Source organism: Cynara cardunculus (assembly GCF_001531365.2).
Source record: "Cynara cardunculus var. scolymus isolate 2C chromosome LG 12, CcrdV1, whole genome shotgun sequence".
NCBI lineage: Eukaryota > Viridiplantae > Streptophyta > Magnoliopsida > Asterales > Asteraceae > Cynara > Cynara cardunculus.
In genome coordinates this window covers 3,773,430-3,794,348 of record NC_037539.1, presented here as the reverse complement: position 1 = coordinate 3,794,348, position 20,919 = coordinate 3,773,430, and the positions used below count along the sequence as shown (strand labels likewise).

The 20,919-nt window shown below is 35.2% G+C and overlaps 2 protein-coding genes across 5 annotated transcripts; one reads left to right on the top strand and one right to left on the bottom strand.

Moving 5' to 3' along the window:
• Positions 1 to 1,141: 1,141 nt before the first annotated feature.
• On the bottom strand, positions 1,142 to 4,121 carry LOC112522886 (programmed cell death 6-interacting protein). Of its 2 annotated transcripts, none has more exons than XM_025132211.1 (6): positions 3,957 to 4,121; positions 3,128 to 3,292; positions 2,465 to 2,726; positions 2,203 to 2,369; positions 1,903 to 2,052; positions 1,142 to 1,736 (listed from the first exon to the last, which is right to left on the bottom strand). In XM_025132211.1, exons 1-6 carry the CDS (start codon positions 3,996 to 3,998, stop codon positions 1,389 to 1,391), a joined length of 1,134 nt encoding a protein of 377 aa, XP_024987979.1. In that variant the 5' UTR covers positions 3,999 to 4,121; the 3' UTR covers positions 1,142 to 1,388. The 2 variants fall into 2 exon arrangements, with proteins under 2 accessions (XP_024987979.1, XP_024987980.1); XM_025132212.1 differs by having other exon boundaries at positions 3,128 to 3,262; positions 3,957 to 4,115.
• A 1,787-nt stretch (positions 4,122 to 5,908) lies between these two features.
• On the top strand, positions 5,909 to 19,958 carry LOC112522883 (mediator of RNA polymerase II transcription subunit 25). 3 transcript variants are annotated; one of them, XM_025132205.1, is made up of 15 exons: positions 5,909 to 6,292; positions 6,807 to 6,831; positions 9,755 to 9,818; positions 11,923 to 12,053; positions 13,088 to 13,294; positions 13,386 to 13,454; positions 14,281 to 14,488; positions 14,893 to 14,960; positions 15,092 to 15,967; positions 17,362 to 17,415; positions 17,809 to 17,837; positions 18,161 to 18,229; positions 18,325 to 18,409; positions 19,021 to 19,107; positions 19,496 to 19,958. In XM_025132205.1, exons 1-15 carry the CDS (start codon positions 6,192 to 6,194, stop codon positions 19,814 to 19,816), a joined length of 2,394 nt encoding a protein of 797 aa, XP_024987973.1. In that variant the 5' UTR covers positions 5,909 to 6,191; the 3' UTR covers positions 19,817 to 19,958. The 3 variants fall into 3 exon arrangements, with proteins under 3 accessions (XP_024987973.1, XP_024987974.1, XP_024987975.1); XM_025132206.1 differs by having other exon boundaries at positions 13,389 to 13,454; positions 19,496 to 19,816; XM_025132207.1 differs by lacking the exon at positions 19,496 to 19,958 and having other exon boundaries at positions 19,028 to 19,105.
• Positions 19,959 to 20,919: the final 961 nt, after the last annotated feature.

The window sequence follows — 20,919 nt, the reverse complement described above, 5'->3', positions numbered from 1 at the left end:
TATGGTTTGGAAATTATAAAACTTAAAAAACCCATAATTATTTATAACATTTTATATATAATAATTATTAATTAAACACTTATTTTTATGATTCATGAGTGGAGCATTGATAAAAATTAATGTTTTAAAAACCTCTAATTAGTTATTATGGTTTTAAAATTTCATCTTATTTCTTAATAAATAATAAATTTGTCAAATGTATTTTGATTTATTATAAAATGGAAGTTATAAGTCCAGTGTGTTCATATCAATTAATCCCATTAAATCCTAAAGCGAAGCCAAATAAAAAACACGACCCAAAAAATACTCAACTTTGCCGATTAAATTGAACCTCAATGTTAACACAGACATGTAAAGATGGCCAAAACAAGCCCGGTCCAAGACCAATAGGAATCGTTTATGGACCGATGGTCCGGGACGGGTTATGTTTTATACAAAAATTTAACGCTCAGACTTGTTATGTATAGACCTAATTTTTTTAAATTTAATTCTTATAAATTAAATATCAAGTTTTTTTTTTATACCAAAAACTTCAAATTCAAGTTTTTTTTAAAGTGTTTAGTCTTAATTTTTTTTAAAGTGTTCCGGTACTAAATCTCAATAATCATGACTATAAAAACATCTAAGTAAACCACAAGGATGGTGACTGATTGGTTTAAGCTTGGCTCCAAAGTACCTAAAGGTCCTGGGTTCAAATCCAAGAAGGAATAAAAATCCCCTTGTGGACACGGAGGTTCAAATGCGGTGGTTACCCTGGGATTAGTCGGCTCGCATAGCGGGTTGGATATCCAGGTTAACCCAAAAAAAAATATCTACATAACATTTTTATGTAAAAAATATTCTCAAAATGTATTTAAATGACCCAATTAGAGATTTTAAATGTATTTCAATAGGATATTATAAAAAAAAAATCTTCAAACAGTATTTTAATACGCTAAAAATTGATTTTATGGGAAAAAAATTGGTATCAGTTTGGCCCCGGCTTGGGATTGGGAGCAGTCCTAGGGACCGGGCTTTGTATGTGGAGAATGGTCTGGGTATTTTTGGCCGGACTGATCGCCATGGACCGGTTGCAAAATGAAAACATTGGATGGAGACTGATTTGGCCAGGTTTTGGCCATCGCATTTGACAAAATATTAAATACACGACCTTCGAAATTTTTGGCCACCCAGAGTGTTCGTACAACTTGATGGTATGTACAGTTCTCATCCACCATGAACCACCACCATATCTACCAACTACTAGCATACAATTATGTAACCCCGCCACCCATCACCTCTCCATCGCCACCATAACTGCATACCTCACAATCCCAGCAACAAACTGAGTAACGAACACAATAGAACAGCCGATGCTGCACACTGATAGGCCATCAAGAATTACCTTTCTAGATCTTGAGTGCAAGCGTTCGTTCCCATCTTTCAGGACGATAAGGTATGCAAGTGGCAATCTTTTTCCCTTGTAGCAACGGCAAATGGTCATCAAACGGAACTTTTTCATGCCATACGAACTCATTCTCATGCTTATACTTTCTTAGCAACTCGATCACAGTGTCAATATCTTGCTTCATAACCGTTCGCCAAGACTCCATCCCTCCCACATTCTTCTGCACATTGTTTAACGCGTGTTGAAGGAGTCCAATTGCAGTTCCAATTTGTCCATCGGTTTTTAGAGCTTGTGCCATATACTTATAACTTCTTAACTCATGTACGCCTTTAGAAAATGAAATGTAATCCTGCACAAATAACCCGGATTTTCTTTTCCGTTTTCTAAGCCCAGAAAATGGTCGAAAAGAAGCTAAATGGAACTTTAATACAGCTGTGATGGTCCAAAGATTTACACATGATGTTCAAGAAAACAACTACCATCAAGCTTGAAAAAAATTGAAAATTTACCCATACCATCAAGCTTGGTGAGATATCTTTGCATTCTCTGGCTGCTGTCGAGAAAAAGTCGGTGGCCTCATCAAATAACTGTACAACACCATAATGCAGCTTTGCCAAAAGCCCATCAGCAGAACGTTTTTCTTCTGCCTTCATTATAGTTACTATCTGCGTATTTTTTTTTAAGTGAAAAAACTTACAAAAATGAGCACATGTTTTACATCTCGACAAAAAAAAGATAACGAAAGGACTGAAAATGATAGCTATGTTTGTTGAAACAAACGAAAAGGAAATAAAGGTTGAAACTTGAACCCTGACCTGAGCCTCAGCCAAGCAAATGAAGCTCATAACTGAAGAAACAGATGAAGTTGCTTCCGGTGGTCCTTCTGGTGTAAGTGCACCTTCTAAAGAGGGAAGAACCTCATGAGCCAAATAACTGTAAACTCCTGCTGCTTTCCTGAATAGGGTCGCAGATTGTACTAAATCTATAATAATTTATAAGAAGCAAACAGAATAATTATCAATAACCATATAAAGAACTAAAAATATATATGAATGTTCTCAGGAAATTAGTTGCTACCTGTCACTAGAAGTTGGGAAGCCCACTCTCGAAGCATTGCACCATATAAAAACAAGACAATTCCAAGCTCAAACCGCAGATTATCAATCTGAAAGAACCTTGGACCCATGAGGTTGAAGAAAAATGAAGAACTAAGGACACTGGTCCATCTTATCTTGAGATCTGAAGTCCAACGAATCACTAGTGGATCATCACCAATTAAGTCAACATGCTGAACCAAGTTCTCCAGTAATGGCAAATATAGTTCTAGTTTTTGGATATCCTGAAATGTAAGACGACAAAAGTGACACCACAATAAGTTAAATGTTCTAAAAAGATATATCAAGTTTGCATTGTAACTATAATGTAACCCAGTCTGATCCATGAAAGTTGCAATGTCTGTTTGGCATATGGTATAAGTAAAATGTTTCATTGTTTGTTAAATATCAAACACTCTTTCTAAAAATAGAGATAAAAGAATCTTGCAGCCATATCAGTACCATCAAGTTATCTGTAATTAACTTCAACTTGAAATCTTTCCCAAAAACAAAATGCTCTAATTATCATGGAAGAGACCAAAAAGAAAATTCTTCAATTGCAGAGGCCAAACGAAGTGATAAGCGGTTCATTGCCAAAAGCACTTAAACCATATGAACCTCAGATAATAATGCAAGATAATGTTACCTGTTCACACTGAGAAGTCAATCCCCCAGACATTTCCCTTGCGATGGCATCCGTGATGGAGTTGTTTTCATTGATAGACTCAACATTCACACGCTTGGAGCTTAACTCTTTCAGCTGTTCAAGAGTGCCTGAATCCTGTGCAGGATATACAGCTTCAAACACAATCTGTCCAAACCAAGTTTTCGTTAATTCCTTATTGGTATTTGCTATCTTGATTACATTAGATTTCAGTATGGTGAAAGAGAGAGTTTTCCCCTCATTATACTATAAATGAAGCCGATTTCTACTACAATAATAGCCTTTTAATTTTCATGGTCATCATATCAACTCCAAATCTCAAATTGCATTACTGGGAACCAAATTTTGCATGATGAACTTCTCTTCTCATCCAATTTCGTAATATTATTTGTCTTGCACACACTAACATATAAAAATATGAAACTTGAAAAAGATAAATTCCCATAAGATATAATGATCAAAACCTGCTTAAAGCATCACAAATGTTCACTGGCAATGGCTATAAAGCATAATGAAACACAGATCTCCACAAGTTTAGACAGTATATTAGCGTAACCAGAGATAACCCATCACACAATCGACTGTTTACACCTTACACCGAATTACCCGATACATTATACCTTAAATTCAGAAACCATCCACACAAATTATGCACACACACACATACGCACCAATCCATTAGCATATATCCAAATACAGAAAAACCCTAAAACAAACGATCTCAAAGTAACCAAAACTAACGATGTTTATTCCAAATTTCAATCCAGAACCCAGAATCATACTGTTGTATAAATAGATGTAGAAAGATTACCTTTTTGGTTCGGAGCTTTGAAGGGTCTTTGAAATGCAACATCGCTAACTCGAATCAACAAGAAATCAAGCGAGGTAGGTGTCTGGAAGTTTTTGAAGATGACAAAGGGGGTTTTGAAAAGCTTTTCGATGATTACATGCGTGGACACCAATTAAATTAGGGTCTGACAGAAAAAAAACCCTCACATAAAGAAGATTTATTAACAGTGAGGTTTTGATGGCGACGTTTACCACAAAAGTCTTCCTCCAATCGAATTCAGTTTCTTGTATGCTAAGGATTTACGGGTTGATGGGTTCCCGCGGATCCAGGAATTTCCATCCTCTTTCGATTTGGGCTTGTTTGCAGAAAAAGTCCGATGATTTTACGAATGACCGGAAGGATTCTTGTTTAATATATCTTGATTTTAGTGTTTTGTTTTATTTTTTTTTTATATCGATATAATATGTTTTTATGGAGTTTTGAAAAAACGATAATGTTTTTATTTTTAAATAAAATATAAATTTAAAAATATCATAAAATTTAAAAGAAATATATATCAATATCAAATTAATCTTTGTAAAAATTCTTATGTTTTGATGTAATATATTTAATTCAATTTTTTAATTATAATTTAATTTAGGTTTAGTAACAAAAGAATTTAATTTTGATTTAATAATAGATAATTTTTTTATAAGGATAATAATCAAGTATTATATTATAACTTAATAATTATTTTAATTATATTTTAGATTTTTTATATTTTAGATTTTTTATATTTAAAAGGAAATGTTTATCTTGTATTTAACTATTACACGAATTTAAACATGAAACTTTAATAAATTATACTTGTGCATAATTTATTTGTAACCTTGAATTTTAAGTAATATGCATCAATAAACAATACTTTAAGTATAAAAAATAATTTTCAAATTTTTTTATCAAATACTTTATAATATAATATAGATACCGTTAAATGTGAGTGTTAAGCTGCTTCACATGTCAGGAATTTTACATGTAGGGATTAAACCTGCGATTTTGGTTAAACACAGGGGTAATTTATGTAATTTACTCATTAAAAAGTTAAGTAAATTACACATTTGGTCTTTATATGCAGTTTTTTACAAAATTGGTTCAGTGTGATATTTTCTTATGGATTTGGTCCTTAGACCAAACAGTCATTCATTTCCTCCATTAACTTTTTCAAGACATATTTTTTTTATATGTTTTCCATTTTAATATTAATTCTTTTTTACTTTTTTTTTTCTTATTTAACCTCCAATTACATGATGACATGTGGCATATAATTCAAAACAAAAGATATCTCTTCTCTCCCCTCACATCCTAACTATGACGAAAACCACCCCAACCACCTTCATCTTCATAATATCCGGTGTCTTTTTAGATACTTTTTTGACTAGTCTTCCAACGTCTTTTCCCCACCAACACCACAAATCTGAACACAAACGTCTAAAATCAAACCCCCATGTCAAAAACAATTTGTGACACAAAAAGCTCAATAACAATATATTTATACACTTTGGCCTTTGGTTTTAAAATATTGATTAAAAGTTATTAAAATAGAGAGAAATGGCAAAAAGACAATTCCACCCTTGAGTTTGACTACCATGGTAGATCATAATGTGGTCCAAGGGTCAAATCCACGAACTAATACATATCATTAAGTGTTCTACGTAATAAATAAAGCCTAAAAATCAATTTCATACAAAAATTGCATACCATAAGGACCAAATTTTTAATTTACCCTAAATTTTTTAAAGTTTAACCAAAAACCAAGCAATTACAGTGATAAATTTGTAACAAACAATTTATAAGGACCAAAAACAGAAGAATCAGAAATTAGAAGGGGGAAAAATGAAGTTTACTCAAAAAATTTGGGGTGTAAATGTGTAATTGTATGTACGAGTCAGAGTTTAGAAACCCCTTTCCTGTGGTGTTTATCTGCTGTGAAGGGAAGAAAAATCAGAGGAGGTCGAAAAATTTGTTTCAAGAGAGTGTTTTCAGTCCATGGCGCAGCATGTAAATTGGGAATGAAGGATCAAAGACCCTTATGAGACATGAAATAGAAAGCATACAAGAGACAACGATTTAAAGAAAACCTACAATTTCAACAGCTTCACCAAACTTATGTGAAAATCGCACCATCGCTTGTGTATCTTATTCGATTGGGAAGATCATCAGTGTCAGAAACAAAGAGGTGATCGATCGAGTTCGTGGGCCTGGAAATTTTACGTACACATGGCGGAGAAAAAGCAGCTCATCTTGGTGGTTGAAGGTACCGCCGCTCTGGGCCCTTACTGGCGCACCATAATCTCCGATTATCTTGAAAAAGTTATCAGGTACTCTTATAATCATATTTCAATTCAGGGTTTTCAAATTACATGTAATTCAAGGTTTATTATTATAGAATTAGCCGTGGAACGAGTTTTTGCCCCTTTTGTGGCTATGGACCCGAAAATGCTTACTGCGTAGCATTGGTTAATCGCAGTGTATAGCCTTGAAGGTTTTTGCTTTGTCGTATTCCTGATTGGTTTGTCCAAAACTACATATATAATTTCAATGACAACATAGCAGGTTTATGGGTTCCGAACAAGATTTCTGAAAGAAATATTTTATTTTTGTTAAAACAGGTTAAAAGACCTTATCACTTTTGATTAAATGAATGGAAACTGAAATACATTTTTCAAATTCTGACATATAGATCACAACCATTAGGGAAGTGATTCTTATTGAACACTGGGGTATTTTCTTGGTGGTCGTTTGAGGTGGTGGTGAAAATGAGTTATACCACTTTAAAGATTTGTGTGTTTTATGTTGACACTTTATTTTCTAAATTTTTGTTTGTTCATGCAGGTCCTTCTGTGATACCGAGTCTTTGGTAAGTCTCTCTCAGCTCATCTGAGTATGATTGACATGTCCAGTATCTTTATTTGTTGCACAAATTTTATGGCATATGCCATGATTAAATTTCAGAACTCTTCTTCTGTCTCCATTTTTATTTGAATTTATGTCTATTTACAGCTTTATCAACAGGAAATTGGAAATTTTCTACTAGATTATTGGCATTCACACTTGTTCATTTCACTTAGAATGGCATTTTAGAAATAACAAATATCTACGGTACTTATCCTTTGATTGACTGGATAACAACTGTTCATGTACTGGAAATTACCTTTTGAAGACATGGTTATATGTGTCAAATTTTATATAGGATGATTAATTAGTGGGCTGTTTGGAAAATGTGCTGTAGTGATTCTTAATCCATGTGAAGAGAACTTCTCATTACATTTTACAATCCACTCAAAGGAGAAATGAGAATAAATAGGTCATTAATTCAAAAAATGTGCTTAGAAGGGAAAATTTAGGATTGTCAAGAAGAGATATTTTTCCTTTCTACATTGTCTAACAAAAATAGAAATAAGAATAATGACAAAAGAACTCAAAAGAGATCTTAAACAAGAAAGTTTAGAATGAGGTGGGTGGAAGAGTTTTCTCTTGATATATTCTTTCAAAGAAGGAATTGTCAAGAAATGGAAATTTAATTAGATGAAAATGGAAATTTGCTAATTCTAGAAAAATTGATTGAAGAAATGGGTTTGTCATGATGATATTGCTTAACGAGAGTTTGGCCTTCTCTATTTGGCTTGAGTAGTTCAAGTGTGGGAAGCAACCTAAGAGTGGATAAATTCAGGTGCATGGGAGGGAGAAATGGCACCTCTCTCTTCTATTATAGTGCTTGAACTTCAAGATATAAATAGAGGCCTCACTCCTTTGAATCCTTGCCACAAATATCAAGTGTTCATGAACAAGAGAGCAAGTAAGAGAGACTTACTTAAGTGTCTTTAAAGTGTTTTGAGCAAAAACATTCAAACATCACATCTACTCTTTTTTAACAAAAAACCATCAAAATTTAAAAAATATGGATGACACATCAATAATACCCCTACGGTTGTAACACAATACCTTTATGGTTGCAACAGAATAGCCCCATGTTTGACCATTTTATCATCATGGTTAACACACATTTTCAAAAGCCTGTTATCACTCTCGACAGTTATTTTCATCCTGAAGATTTTAGAGGGAGGGAGGGACAGAGAGGCTTCGCAATTCTAAGATTTGTGCTTGGTGCAACAAACAAAAACAGTCTTGATTATTGAGTTATTGGGTGATACAGCATAATATTCTATTTCTATTTATTATGCTTACGTATATGAAAACCTGAATTTCTTGTGCAGAGGATGTTTTGTTGTCAAATTACTCTCCAGTCTCATACAATATGTATGTACTGATGATCATTAATATTTATCATATATACATCTGGTAAACTGGCAATCATAAATATGAAAATTTGATTATTTAGATAGCAGCCCCCTGCTCCTAAAGATGTGGTAATGGTGGTCATGTATCTCAACCTTAGAATCTTCGCATACTCTCTCTTTTCGTTTGTTTGTGGTTAATTAACTGAATATGAAGTATATTAGATGCACAGGGGAACATTGTGTCAGTGATCTTATATGAGCAGCCTGTTTGCAATCAAAAGATATTACTCACTGCAAAATCCGAGCATTAGCAACGTATACCAATTTCTGTCTCATTTTCAGGATGAAGCACACACTCTTTTTCTAAATGACAATTGACATGCCTCCTCTTCTTGCTGAAAGATGAAGTGCAATGTAAAAACGTATGTCCAAAGTCTAAGATATTCATTGAACTAGTTCGTTGCTGTATTGGGATACATTGGTAGGTTCTGATTGAGAACCTAGATGAACAAGCATTCTTTTCGAGCGAGAATGAACCACAAGAGTTGTTTGGTAGATTGATCACACCTTTTCATTTCACCAGGGGGTTTTAAATACAGATGAAATCAACTGCTCTGCTTAATTCTAGGACACTAAATCAACAACAATTCATGCTTCAGCTGCCATAATTGGCTGACTCAGGATGCCCTCATTATAGGACACCACAATGCCCACTAGAGGTTTATTTATGCTAACCCTAACTGCTCTACTTGAAGGAAAATAACATAAGAAAAACAAAATATGGCTGGAAAGGCCAGCAACCTCCTTCACTTGACTTGCCCTTCAACTCAGTCCTCATACTTGGTATTTTTCTTCTGGATCCTTTGAGACCTCTGTAATTTTTTATTAGAGTTTACCTGTTTGAGTTGATTTCCAGTAGGCATATACTTGTATATCTTTTAAATCTTATCTGCCATCATCAGAAACCATTCCTAAAATTAGTTTCCAAATGTAAATAAGCATGAAGATATTACAGGGTTATTTTGCTGACAGATTTTTGGGGCATTCTTGTGATAGGAAGAGGCATTCTTATGTTAGGCAGAGTCATTATTAAATCTGTCAAAATGTCATGCATCTAAAAAATCTTTCAGAATGTATTCTCCTAAATAACCTGATATATATATATATATATATATATATATATACACACATTCATTAGTTGCTCCTCGTCTTCCTCATGTTTGTTTGTACAAATGTTTCTTGTATCACTTTCTAATCATTCATTCATTCCTTATACTTACACTTATGGATTACAGCAACACCTCAAATACACTTGAAGTAATGAATTACCTTTTAGTAGATCACATGTAATATAATATTATAAATTCATATAAATAAGATTTCTGCTGATTTTGAGTCTCCTAAACTTTATATGGATGCGAGTAAAATATTTAGCTTTTGTTGAATGTGCTATTTAGTTGACTGATGTCTTGCAGCTTTACGATTTTGTCATGCAATCATGCTTGTACTAATTTTAAATCTTTATTTCCTCTTCATATGCAGAAACCATCTGGGTCTATTGTTGAGCTGGCTCTTATAATATTCAATGGACATGGATCTTACAGCTGTGTGTATTTTTCTCTCTTATTAATTCTTATGAAAATAACCACTTCTCAAATTCTTTGATTAGTTAACTTAAAATGTGCCTTACTTTTTTGTTGTTGTTGTTGTTGAAGTTTAGGGTTTCAAGAGGATGCCCATATTGGGAAACCCCAACAAACAGAATACATCTAATAACCCAGTAGGCCTATGGGGGATAAACATTACATATCCTAACCAAATTGGTTTTAGTTTTATCTCCTATCACTTTTTGTTTTGAATAATAGGTACCAATCATTCACAACTTGACAAGAAAACCAATCAAAACAGAAAGTACTGTCAAAAGTCAAAATATACTGAGACAAACAAAAAGTCAATAGCAGCATGTCTCTACTCCTTTACCTGTAGTCTGGATTGCTCTTCTTCTAGACTGGGTGATCCTCTTCATTACTCTCCTCATTAAGAACAGTCTTCATGTGAGATTTCGATAGATTTAGAAGCTTGTTCATTTTGAAATCCATATGGCTAGATAATAAAGCATGTTGTGGCTTGAAAGAGGATAGTAAATGTGACAGGTGTTGTCACAGGTTATATCACAAGTCTGACTACTCCCTTCATTTTTTCTCCCCTCATTGATACTACATTACTGAATTCTCACTGAAGGAATAAATCTGATAAGGAATAATGAGAAAAACAATGGGGCGTGAAGATAGTACCCCTGAAAACTAAATTGAACTAGATGATGAAACTGTCCTTGAACTTCCTGGTTTTGCATAAAAAACTCTTACTGGACATGCAAAGTAGTCTCTAAATTATGTCAATCTTAAAACAAATAGTGAACTATATAAAATTGTTGTCCTACAAGGGTTGCACACTCGTACTGTTGTAGGTTCTGTTGGTTTTCGTGTAAGGCTATGAGAAGGTTGGGATGCTTTGATAGTTGCTGAGTGCAGATATTGTCTATAAAACAAAGAAGAGATTGGGGACCTCATCGATGTTCTGCAGCTGGAGTGATGTTTGTAGGAGGTGTGAAAACCTTCAATGAGGTCGGAACATGCATGGATAGTTAGGAACATGGCTGCAGGGTAATGGAGCTTCAACAAGGCTTGCTGATGTCTGATTTAGGTTCGGACTGGCTTAGAAACAGACAGTGAGCCTTGGTAGTAGCTCTACTGTGGCTGCTGCCAATGAATGGAATTGATAAAAACAAAAAAAACACACCCTGGTTCATCAATAGCACCAGCAGAAGCGAACATACTTGGCTTTACTAAATTCTAAGCTAAAGGCTTTGATACTGTGTACAGGTTTTTGTGTTCAAAAGAGCATTTATATTGTTGAGAGAAAATTTTGAATGTATGGAGCACATAAGATGGGCCACGATTCAAGCAAATAAACACAACAAAATCCTAATATATTGCTTGCTTATACATGGAGGGATGTCCTCCACTGTATGCCCTCTTTCCCTCCATGATCTTCATCTAAGAAATCCCTCTCCACAGTCTTCATCTGTGGAATCCTCTCTCTGCATGTATATGTATCTATATTCATGTATGTATATGTACATATATACCCACTATGTAGATATGTGTATATATAGAAGAGATATTATATGTGTGTATGTCTATCTCTACATCTCCCCCTTCTCTGGGATGCTAATTCAGAAGAATTGTGAAGTTTCATGGCCACATATTTTATTATCATATTCATTTTGGATAATGTGGAAATGCATTACTGTTTGTGAATTTATACCAAAATCTGCATGAAGAATCTGAATTTCTTTTTTTCGGCAAGTGAATGGAGTGGAACCTTGTATTCATCTGTATCCTCAATAGTATGCCTTCTCATACAACCCTGAACTTTTATCGAAGCTAAAGGACTGTGTGATATTTTTTGGCTAAGCAAAATAAGTTTGTTCTTGTTATTTTAAATTATACCTTGGTTCTTTGATGCACCGTCCTCTCTCTCTCTCTCTCTCTCCCTATCTCTCTCTCTATGCACACACACATATGGGTAGTTGGTGTGTATGTATATGTATGTGTATTTATATGGTATTTGTATATTCAGATTGGTATGCATGGCTATGTTTTTTAGTTCTAGCTCGTATTTTGATTTTCCTATCAATCCAAATGCAGCTTGCTTGGTACAACGGAGTGGCTGGACAAGAAATGTTGATTATTTCTTTGAGTGGCTATCAGCAATACACTTCACTGGTGGTGGTTTTTGTGATGCTGCAATTGCAGAGGGACTTGGTGAAGCTTTAATGGTGTGTACTATGGTTCGAGCCATATCTTTTAATCCTCCATAGGGTTCAATATACATGGTCTCTAGTTCGGTAGTACTCTATGGACTTGTCAATAAATAAAACCAAACCAAACTAACCCGGTATATCTCACTTGAAAGTAGGGTTGGGGGGATGAATGCAAACTTGTTCTCTACCCCACTTGAAAGTCAGGGGGGTGTACTCTTGGTTGTGCATAAGTGCAAGCACAAAGGTAGAAGGAACAGAGACTAGCACATAGAAAGCACAGAAAAAGAAAAAAAAAGTAAGAAGTAGGTATACTGAAACATAGAGAAGGTAATAAGGAAAGCACTCATAGAAAAACTAAGGTAAGGCATAAAACTCATAGAAAGGTAAGACAAAACACACGTAGAAAGGTAGGGCACAACACTTATCCCTCTATCATTGGCACCAATTTTCTACTAGATTTAAAACTTATTTTTTGTAAGTCAGTTAAGAAATTTTCCCTTTTTTCAAAAAGAAGCCATGGTCAACAAGAGGACTTTTTTGGAATTTAGTCCATTCAAGTTGAAGAATCTGTGAGAAAAGAAGTATACTTCTTCCCTTGTTGACATATGATTTGAGATCTACATTTACTTCTATTTGGAGGGAGGCAAGAGAACATGGTAGATAAATTTTCACCTCTATATTGGAAGTCGTTATTATAGTCTTCATGTGTTGCACACTGTAAAGCTGCCTTTTGGAAGTTTTTTCTCAGATTTAAAGAAGAACCATATTAGAATATTAAACTTAATTTTGCCATTATATGTTTAGTGGTTTCACAGACTAACATGGATTCCAAGATTTTTTAAGACAGTTCTAAGGTATCAATAAATGAATGCTGCTGTTAACTTAATAATCTGAAGAAACCAGCAAGTTGATCTTGATAGCATGCAAGTGGCTTAAGCGAGAGTTTTGTTTTAGGATACATCTAAGATGGAATTTTCATTTCTGCATGGGGATTATGTTATCCATGTTCAGTCTTGCATTTAGTTACTCATATTTTTTGTGATGACCAGATGTTTCCTTCCCCAAATGGGAGCCAAAATCAACATAATCTGGGTATTCAAAGGCATTGCATCCTTGTTGCTGCAAGTAACCCATATCCTTTGCCGACACCAGTTTATCGACCACCAATGCAGAAAATGGAGCCAAGTGATAATAGCGAGGCACAGTCAGAAAGCCGTTTATCAGATGCTGAGACAGTGGCTAAAACATTTGCTCAGGTATTGATGATGGAGTTAGAAAGTTTATTGATGGTGACTTTATGCTTATATCAGTTTTAGACACCAGGCTGTTGATCGTTGCTTTTTGTAGCAGTGTTCCGTTTCTCTGTCAGTTATATGCCCGAAGCAGCTTCCAAAACTCAAAGCAGTCTATAATGCGGTAATTAACTGTTACCTTTTTTATTTTATTTCTACTTCCATGCTTGCTTTAGTTCAGTCTGTCAAAGGTTGGTTGACCAGACTCTACGTAATAAGCTTTCTCCTTACACCAATTACTCCATTGTTGCAGAGATTCTTTTTTTCATATAGGCTATTTTATTACATAAGGGCACTTTTATTTAGATAATTAAACATAAAGCTTTGTTTGTAGTTATGTAATTAGTTAACCACTGGCTCAACTTTCACCTAGCTGTTGTATTGAGCATTCAAACAGTTAATCATCTATTGAGGCAACTGAGTATCTGAGTCTAAGCGGGGACTGGGTAATAACATTAAGTTGGTCCTCTTCTTTATTTGAATGTGTGAATTGGAGATTAGGAACATGTCATTATTTTTTTTGGGTGATGTTGAGTTGTTGAAATCACTATAGGATGCATATTACATCCAAGGATTCTGTTATTAAATTATTGTTAGTCCACAAGGTTCTTGGTTTTACTAGTTGCTCTTCGATCTACCCACAATGGAAAGCTTTGAGTCTTCATGCTTCATATTGTATTTCAAATAAAACGAATTTGGAATCAGCCAATTACAAATGTTAGTTGAAAACACAAATGTTGTTGTAATTGTATTTCAAATATGTGTGTGTATTGAATTATTGACTTGTACGGATTAATGTGCCGGGCTAACTGATTTAGTGGAAGTTTCTTGACTGACTACCGCTGTTTGATGCTTTTGCCTACACTTTGTGATTGTTGGCTTCTACAAATTTGCTATTGTTCTTTTAAAACTATTCAGTATTCTATTGACTATGCATTTCAACCCTGCAGGGAAAAAGGAACCCTTCAGCCGCTGATCCAACCATTGATATTGTGAAAAATCCACATTATCTTGTGCTCATCTCAGAAACTTTCATGGAGGCTCGTGCTGCCTTAAATCGATCAGGAATAACAAATTTGCCTTCTCAGAGTCCTATAAAAGTAGATACAACTTCAGTTCCTCCAGTATCAGGACCTCCTCAGACTTCAATTCCAGCAGGTTTTTTGCAAGTTCACTTTTTATTGACCTTTATAGTCCCAGGTTTGCACTATGGCATTTTAAATGCTATCTAAGTATCTTTACTACATGGTATACTGACCCTCTCAAAAACAAAGAAAACTTGTTGGGTTCTATAGAAACTTTTTTCCTGGACGTATATAACTCTTGGGCAATTTCTTGGTAGTATTTCATGTTACACATGTTTGCTTAGAATTCTCTTTTCTTGTCAAGCATATTTGAAAGATTTGGAACCAACCTTTATGTAAAATCCTATGATACCACATAGTTGAGAGGGTTTCTGGAGACATTGATTGTTGTAAAGGCAGCTGATAAGCTAGTAGCATCAAGACTCGTTTATATGCTAATTAATATGCTTACTCCAACATTTTGTCTTTGTCTTCCAGTAAATGGATCTTCAATGAACCGGCAACCAGTTCCTGTAGGAAGCATTCCTCCTGCAACTGTCAAAGTTGTAAGACTCATTACCTCTTATCTTTTATTTTTTATTTCTCTTATAAAAATTTAATGGTCTTCTAGTATTAATCTCTTCCAACATATTTTTGATTTGTGGTGCCTGTGGTGAATATTAACCTGAATTTTCAGGAGCCCACCACGGTTTCTTCAATGGCACCAGCACCTGCACCTACACCAGCATTTCAACATGTTCCACCTGTTCCTCGTGCTACCTCTCAAGGAGTCCCAAGCTTGCAAACATCGTCACCATTATCTGTCTCTCAAGAGATGATGTCAACTAATGATGGTGTGCAAGATTTGAAACCTAATGTCGGTGGTATACAACAGCCAGTGCGTCCTGCTGGCCACATTAACATTCTTAACACTCTGTCACAAGCACGATTAACGGCCGCCCTTGCTGGAGGAACATCTATGGGGCTACCATCAATTGCTGGAAATCCTATGGCCATGCATATGTCCAATATGATATCTAGTGGAATGCCATCAACTGTACCTGTTGCTCAAAGTGTAATATCATCTGGGCAATCAGGTATTACATCAATTGCTGGGTCTGGAACACTTTCGGGGACTGCACAGGTTGCACAGAGTACTGTACCAGGTTCTTTTAGTTCAGCCACTTCTAACATGGCTGGGAGTTCAAGCCTTGGCGTATCACAACCGTTGGGTAATCTTCAAGGAAGTGTTGGTATGGGTCAGTCCGTTCCTGGAATGAGCCAAGGGAACCTTCCAGGACCGCAAATGGTACAGAGTGGAATGGGTATGAATCAGAATATGATGAGTGGTGTGGGTCAATCAGGTATGCCTGGAGCTGGAACTGGGAGTGGAGCTGGAACTGGAACTGGAAGTGGAAATGGGACAATGATGCCTACTCCTGGTATGTCTCAGCAAGTACAAGGAATGCAATCTCTTGGTGTAAATAACAATACGGCAGCTAATGTTGGTCTCCCACAACAGACAACAGGTGCACTGCAATCAGCACAGTCAAAATATGTGAAAGTCTGGGAGGTAAGACCAATATTACTAATACTGAGGTCACATTTTTTATATTTGAGACTGCTATGGTAGTCTACTAATGTCTAAACCATTAGTTTCTTATTGCACTATAACTCATGTTTCTATTTTCTGAGATGAAAATGGTTGGCCTATGGTTCCTTAATTGTTTGATAGACGAAGCATCGTGTGAGAATAGGAGTTAAGGTGAGAAGGGTAAGATGGGATCTGGACCCTCATCACTTTTAATCTCACCCCCACCCCATGAATTGCGCTCATCATGAGAATTGATCCAGTGTATTTCGGTGCACCACATTAGTGTTGATCTTCAATTAGGATTGATCCAAGGGTGGAGATCCCTTCTTACCCTTCTCACCATAACCTCCAATTCTCACTGGAACTCGGCACTTGTTTGGTAAAAGCATGTTTTGTAGTATATCCAAGTACCATAGCTTTTACAAGTTAAAATAAGCTATTAATACCTGGCTAACTGAATTGTAATGTCCAGATATCTATGACTACATGATTGCATAACAATACCTAGCCAGTTGTATTTTCTCTTTCAATTGAACATGTAATTTTACCACTGTTTACACATATTTCTATGTGGACATAAAGTATAATGAATAAGCAGCGAAACGGTATGAAAACAAGTTACAATCACCTAAATATTTTTAGATCTTTTCTCGTATTTAGGACGACAATCAAGTTCTCAAATAATTTCACATGTTTGTACGTAATCGTACCCCCATAATTACATTATGTAACTAAAGATGATGAAACAAACTGTTGAAATATAGACTACAAAGTTAGGGGTATTATTGTAATATTTTTGCTAGATTAGTTCGGAGATCCCTCGTAATCTCCTATTTAGGTCTAGTTTTCTAATTTCAAGGGAGAGAATCCTATCGTTATTGTATTTCTGTCACATTCTATTTGGTATAATTAGTTGAAGGACATGGTGAATAAATAAGAAATCAAGGATTCTTTATGTCAAAGAAATAGATACATGTGACACCCAAATCAAAGTACATTTATTGTTTATGGCATAGGAAGTCCACTAAAATGAAAGCTTATGTTTTGGCATAGAGACGATGAAATTTTGTTATGATTCCCCTGCATCTGCAAGTTAAGGTCTCTGATTTAGAGATGTGTTATTATATTTGTGGACCGAGCATGTGATCTCCATGAACAGCAGTTCTCCTGTTGCAGTTATTGATAGTTCGAATTCATGAGATCCATTATGGGGTTTAATATTGACACACTTAATATAGTGTCATTGATCTTGAAAACCCCACTTTTCAGGGAAGTTACTAAACTGGGCACTTGTTTGCTAGTTATTATTTTTCTTTTCTTTTTTGTATATTATTATGATTGTTCACTTGGTTGGAATGATCTAAATGATGCAGGGGAACTTATCCGGGCAGCGACAAGGCCAGCCTGTGTTTATTACCAGATTAGAAGTAAGTTCAAAAATTTTGATCTGTCTATTGGGTGGTGGTATTGTTGTGATCTTACGACTATGCTAATTCTTTGTTTCCAGCGAGGTGTTTTCAATCAGTAATAATGATCCTTCTTTTCTCTAATGATGTTTTTCATAGAATTTAAAAATATTATGAATCTATGTTCACTATGAGCAAACAGATCCATGGTGATATCTATCTCTTATTTCTTAATTGATGAGTGTTCATAAATCATACGAGTGATCCATTTAAGATTAATGCTTATCATTAGAGCTAGGCTTTGACCTTTGTCATTGCCGTAACTCCAAACTTTTCTTTTAGTGTAGAGTTTATCCATTTTCGATGTTAAAATTTACAACTTGGGCCTTATGTTTCTGTATGTGTTTATGGCAGGGGTACAGGAGTGCATCAGCTTCTGAATCGTAAGTCATCCATCACTAACATATGCCCACCCTTTTATACTTGAATAAGTTATTGTGTTTAGTTCAGTTTTACTTGCATGTTAATCTCTAATACTTGTTTTCTTTGCTTTAAAAAAGTATCTGAGTTTTTGAACATTGATTAGAGATTTGATATCCAATTTAAACATGTATACCTTCTGGCTCATGAAAATTGCAAAGTGTGAGTTGACTCATAGTTTATGTGCTGTGTTTTACTATTTACCAAATATCTAAATACCCTTCGACAAAGCTTGACTCATGTTAAGATGCTTATTTGGATTCTCTCTTCTTGCACCATCTGTCAGGCTTGCAGCTAATTGGCCACCAACAATGCAAATAGTTCGGCTTATATCTCAAGATCACATGAATAACAAGTATGCTCCACCAACTAGTTTCGTGATATTGTTTCCCTGCTAGTTGCTAAACTTCCACAAGCTATGTCTTTTAATACTTTCCACTTCCATACCAGGCAATATGTCGGAAAGGCAGATTTCTTAGTTTTCCGAGCAATGAATCAGCATGGATTTCTTGGACAGCTGCAAGAAAAGAAGCTTGTAAGTTATTTGAAAACTAAAGCTTCTCCTTCGCATTCATTAACATCTTGGATATCTTTGAATGATGAATCCAAACAATAGATGGGACTGAGAATGGCCTTTTCTTGGATGCCATTTTAACACCTGCACAAGTGCGTTCAACTGCACCCATGTCAGTAAGGAATTATTTACCATCTATCATGTTTATATCTGGAACAAAGTCAACGGTATACGAGACTGATTATTGTTATAAGGGAAGTATTGCACTTGAAAGACATGTGATAAACGGATCCCATTTACTTATCTTTGGAAGTGTATAATATTTATATACTGCAAATACTCACGCACGCTCCTCACCCGTGGTGAGATTTGAAACCTTTGACCTCCTGGGAGGTTGGGGTCTACCTGTAACCTGGATACTGTTGGGCCAGCGACCCTTTGGTGGGTCCCCATGTACTTGATGTGGAAGAGAAATGAAAATGGGATCCACGACAGAGAATAGGGAAAAAGAATCAAAAGAGATGGAGCCTTAAAACATCTAAAAGATGTTAATTTCTCTATCTCAAATATTGTTACTTGTTGAAAAGGGATAGCAAAATCAGGTTTAATGGTTGACATTTTCTGATATGTAGTGTGCAGTGATACAGTTGCCATCACAGACACTTCTACTGTCTGTATCTGATAAAGCATGCCGATTGATTGGAATGCTTTTCCCTGGGGTAAGTTGCAATTATTATCTGCCTAAATTTTATATAGTTCTATGCCAAGTGGAAAACATGATGGTGATAACTCGTTAGACCATCTCCAACCACAACATATATGCCGTTTCTTTCCCATCTCCGCCATTTTGCCATTCTTTTCGTCTGGCGGTTGCTGGTTGGAGCTTCCAAACTGGCAAAATGGTGGTTTTGCAGTGTGGATGGAGAAACCCTTACTTTTAGAACATGGGAACTTACATAACAGAACTTTTTTTTGTGGGTATGGTAGGTTTCACCCATCCTCTTAAGTCTTAACTATCATCGTATAGAAAATCAACTTGCTGCTTTTCATGTAATAACCTAATTCTCTGTATTAGAAAATAAACTCGCTGCTGTTTTTTTGTTTTAGGACATGGTGGTGTTTAAGCCCCAAATATCCGGTCAGCAACAGCCACAACAACTTCAACCCCAACAGCACCCACAACTGCAACAACAACAGCAGCAGCAGCAGCAACTGCAGCACTTGCAACAACAGCAGCAGCAGCAAATGCAACAACCGCCACAAGGAGGGTCAGCACCACCACCAGCGTTGCAGCAGCAGCAACAGCAGCAAATGGTTGGAAACGGAATGAATCAAGGTTATGTTCAAGGTCCAGGAGGGCGAACACAATTGGGTCAAGTTTCTTCACAAGGGGCACAAAGCATGTCCAGTGGGAGCTTTATTAACTGATATATCTAAACTCTGCACAAAGAAATCCAAGATGTATGTGTATTATCAAAAAATACAGATTATTAAGTAGATATATCTATGAATTGATGAGATTAAACTTTATGAATTAAATTAATTAAAACCTAAAAGAACTGATATCCTATTTGGAGTGTCATGATTAGATTGGTTGCATACCTGAAAAGTTGTTTTCAGGAGGATATGGGTTTTTTCTACTTGTTCATCATAACAAATTGTTTCCATATGATTTTATAGTTATTACTCCCTTTGTTCCAAAATAAATGTCTACAATAAAAAAAACATATAATTTTAGAAATGTGTAATTATTGTATTTTTTTAATTAACAAAATAACAATTTTATCCTTTATTTTTTTCACTTTTATTATAAGGGTAAAATAAGAAAGTAGACTTATTTTAAAATAATCTAAAATAGTAATATAGACACTTATTTTAAGGGTATGGGTATTATATTGCAACTTGGCAAAGTAAAAAGAGAAAATGTAATCATTTCAAGACACACCATGAACATCACCACCAACTCCTCCTTTTTCCATATTTCTATTCAAGTCCTCCAACTACACCTTTCTTACACTTGAGTCCCTCTACTTTCAATATCATAGTGATGACCATGACACTTTGTTGTGTTTCCCTAACATCATTTCTTCCTCAATATTTCATCACGGTTTTGCTTGTGCAAGTTCCAATCAAAATCTAAAATGCATTGAAGTTCAAGGTTAAAAGAATTGTGTAATGATGTCATAATTTGAAGCTTTAATTTTTTTTTTCCAGATAAACTTAATTCAAGATACAGATTCCACAAACTTCTGTAACCATATGTCGGCAAAATAAAAGATAAGATGTGCATAGAGTATTCAAAAGGAACCACCTTGTTAGGATGTTGTTACAAACTTTAGCAACTACCACTAATATTTTGTTTAATGGTTACTTTACGACACCATATACATCTTAATGACGTATACAGATATCTATAAACTACTTATCTCTCATGACAACCATCAATATTCCCAATTAATGACTTAGTGTCGTGGGTTTTAGTGGTAAATAGCATGCGGGTAAACTACAAGACTTTCTAAGCAATAGATAGA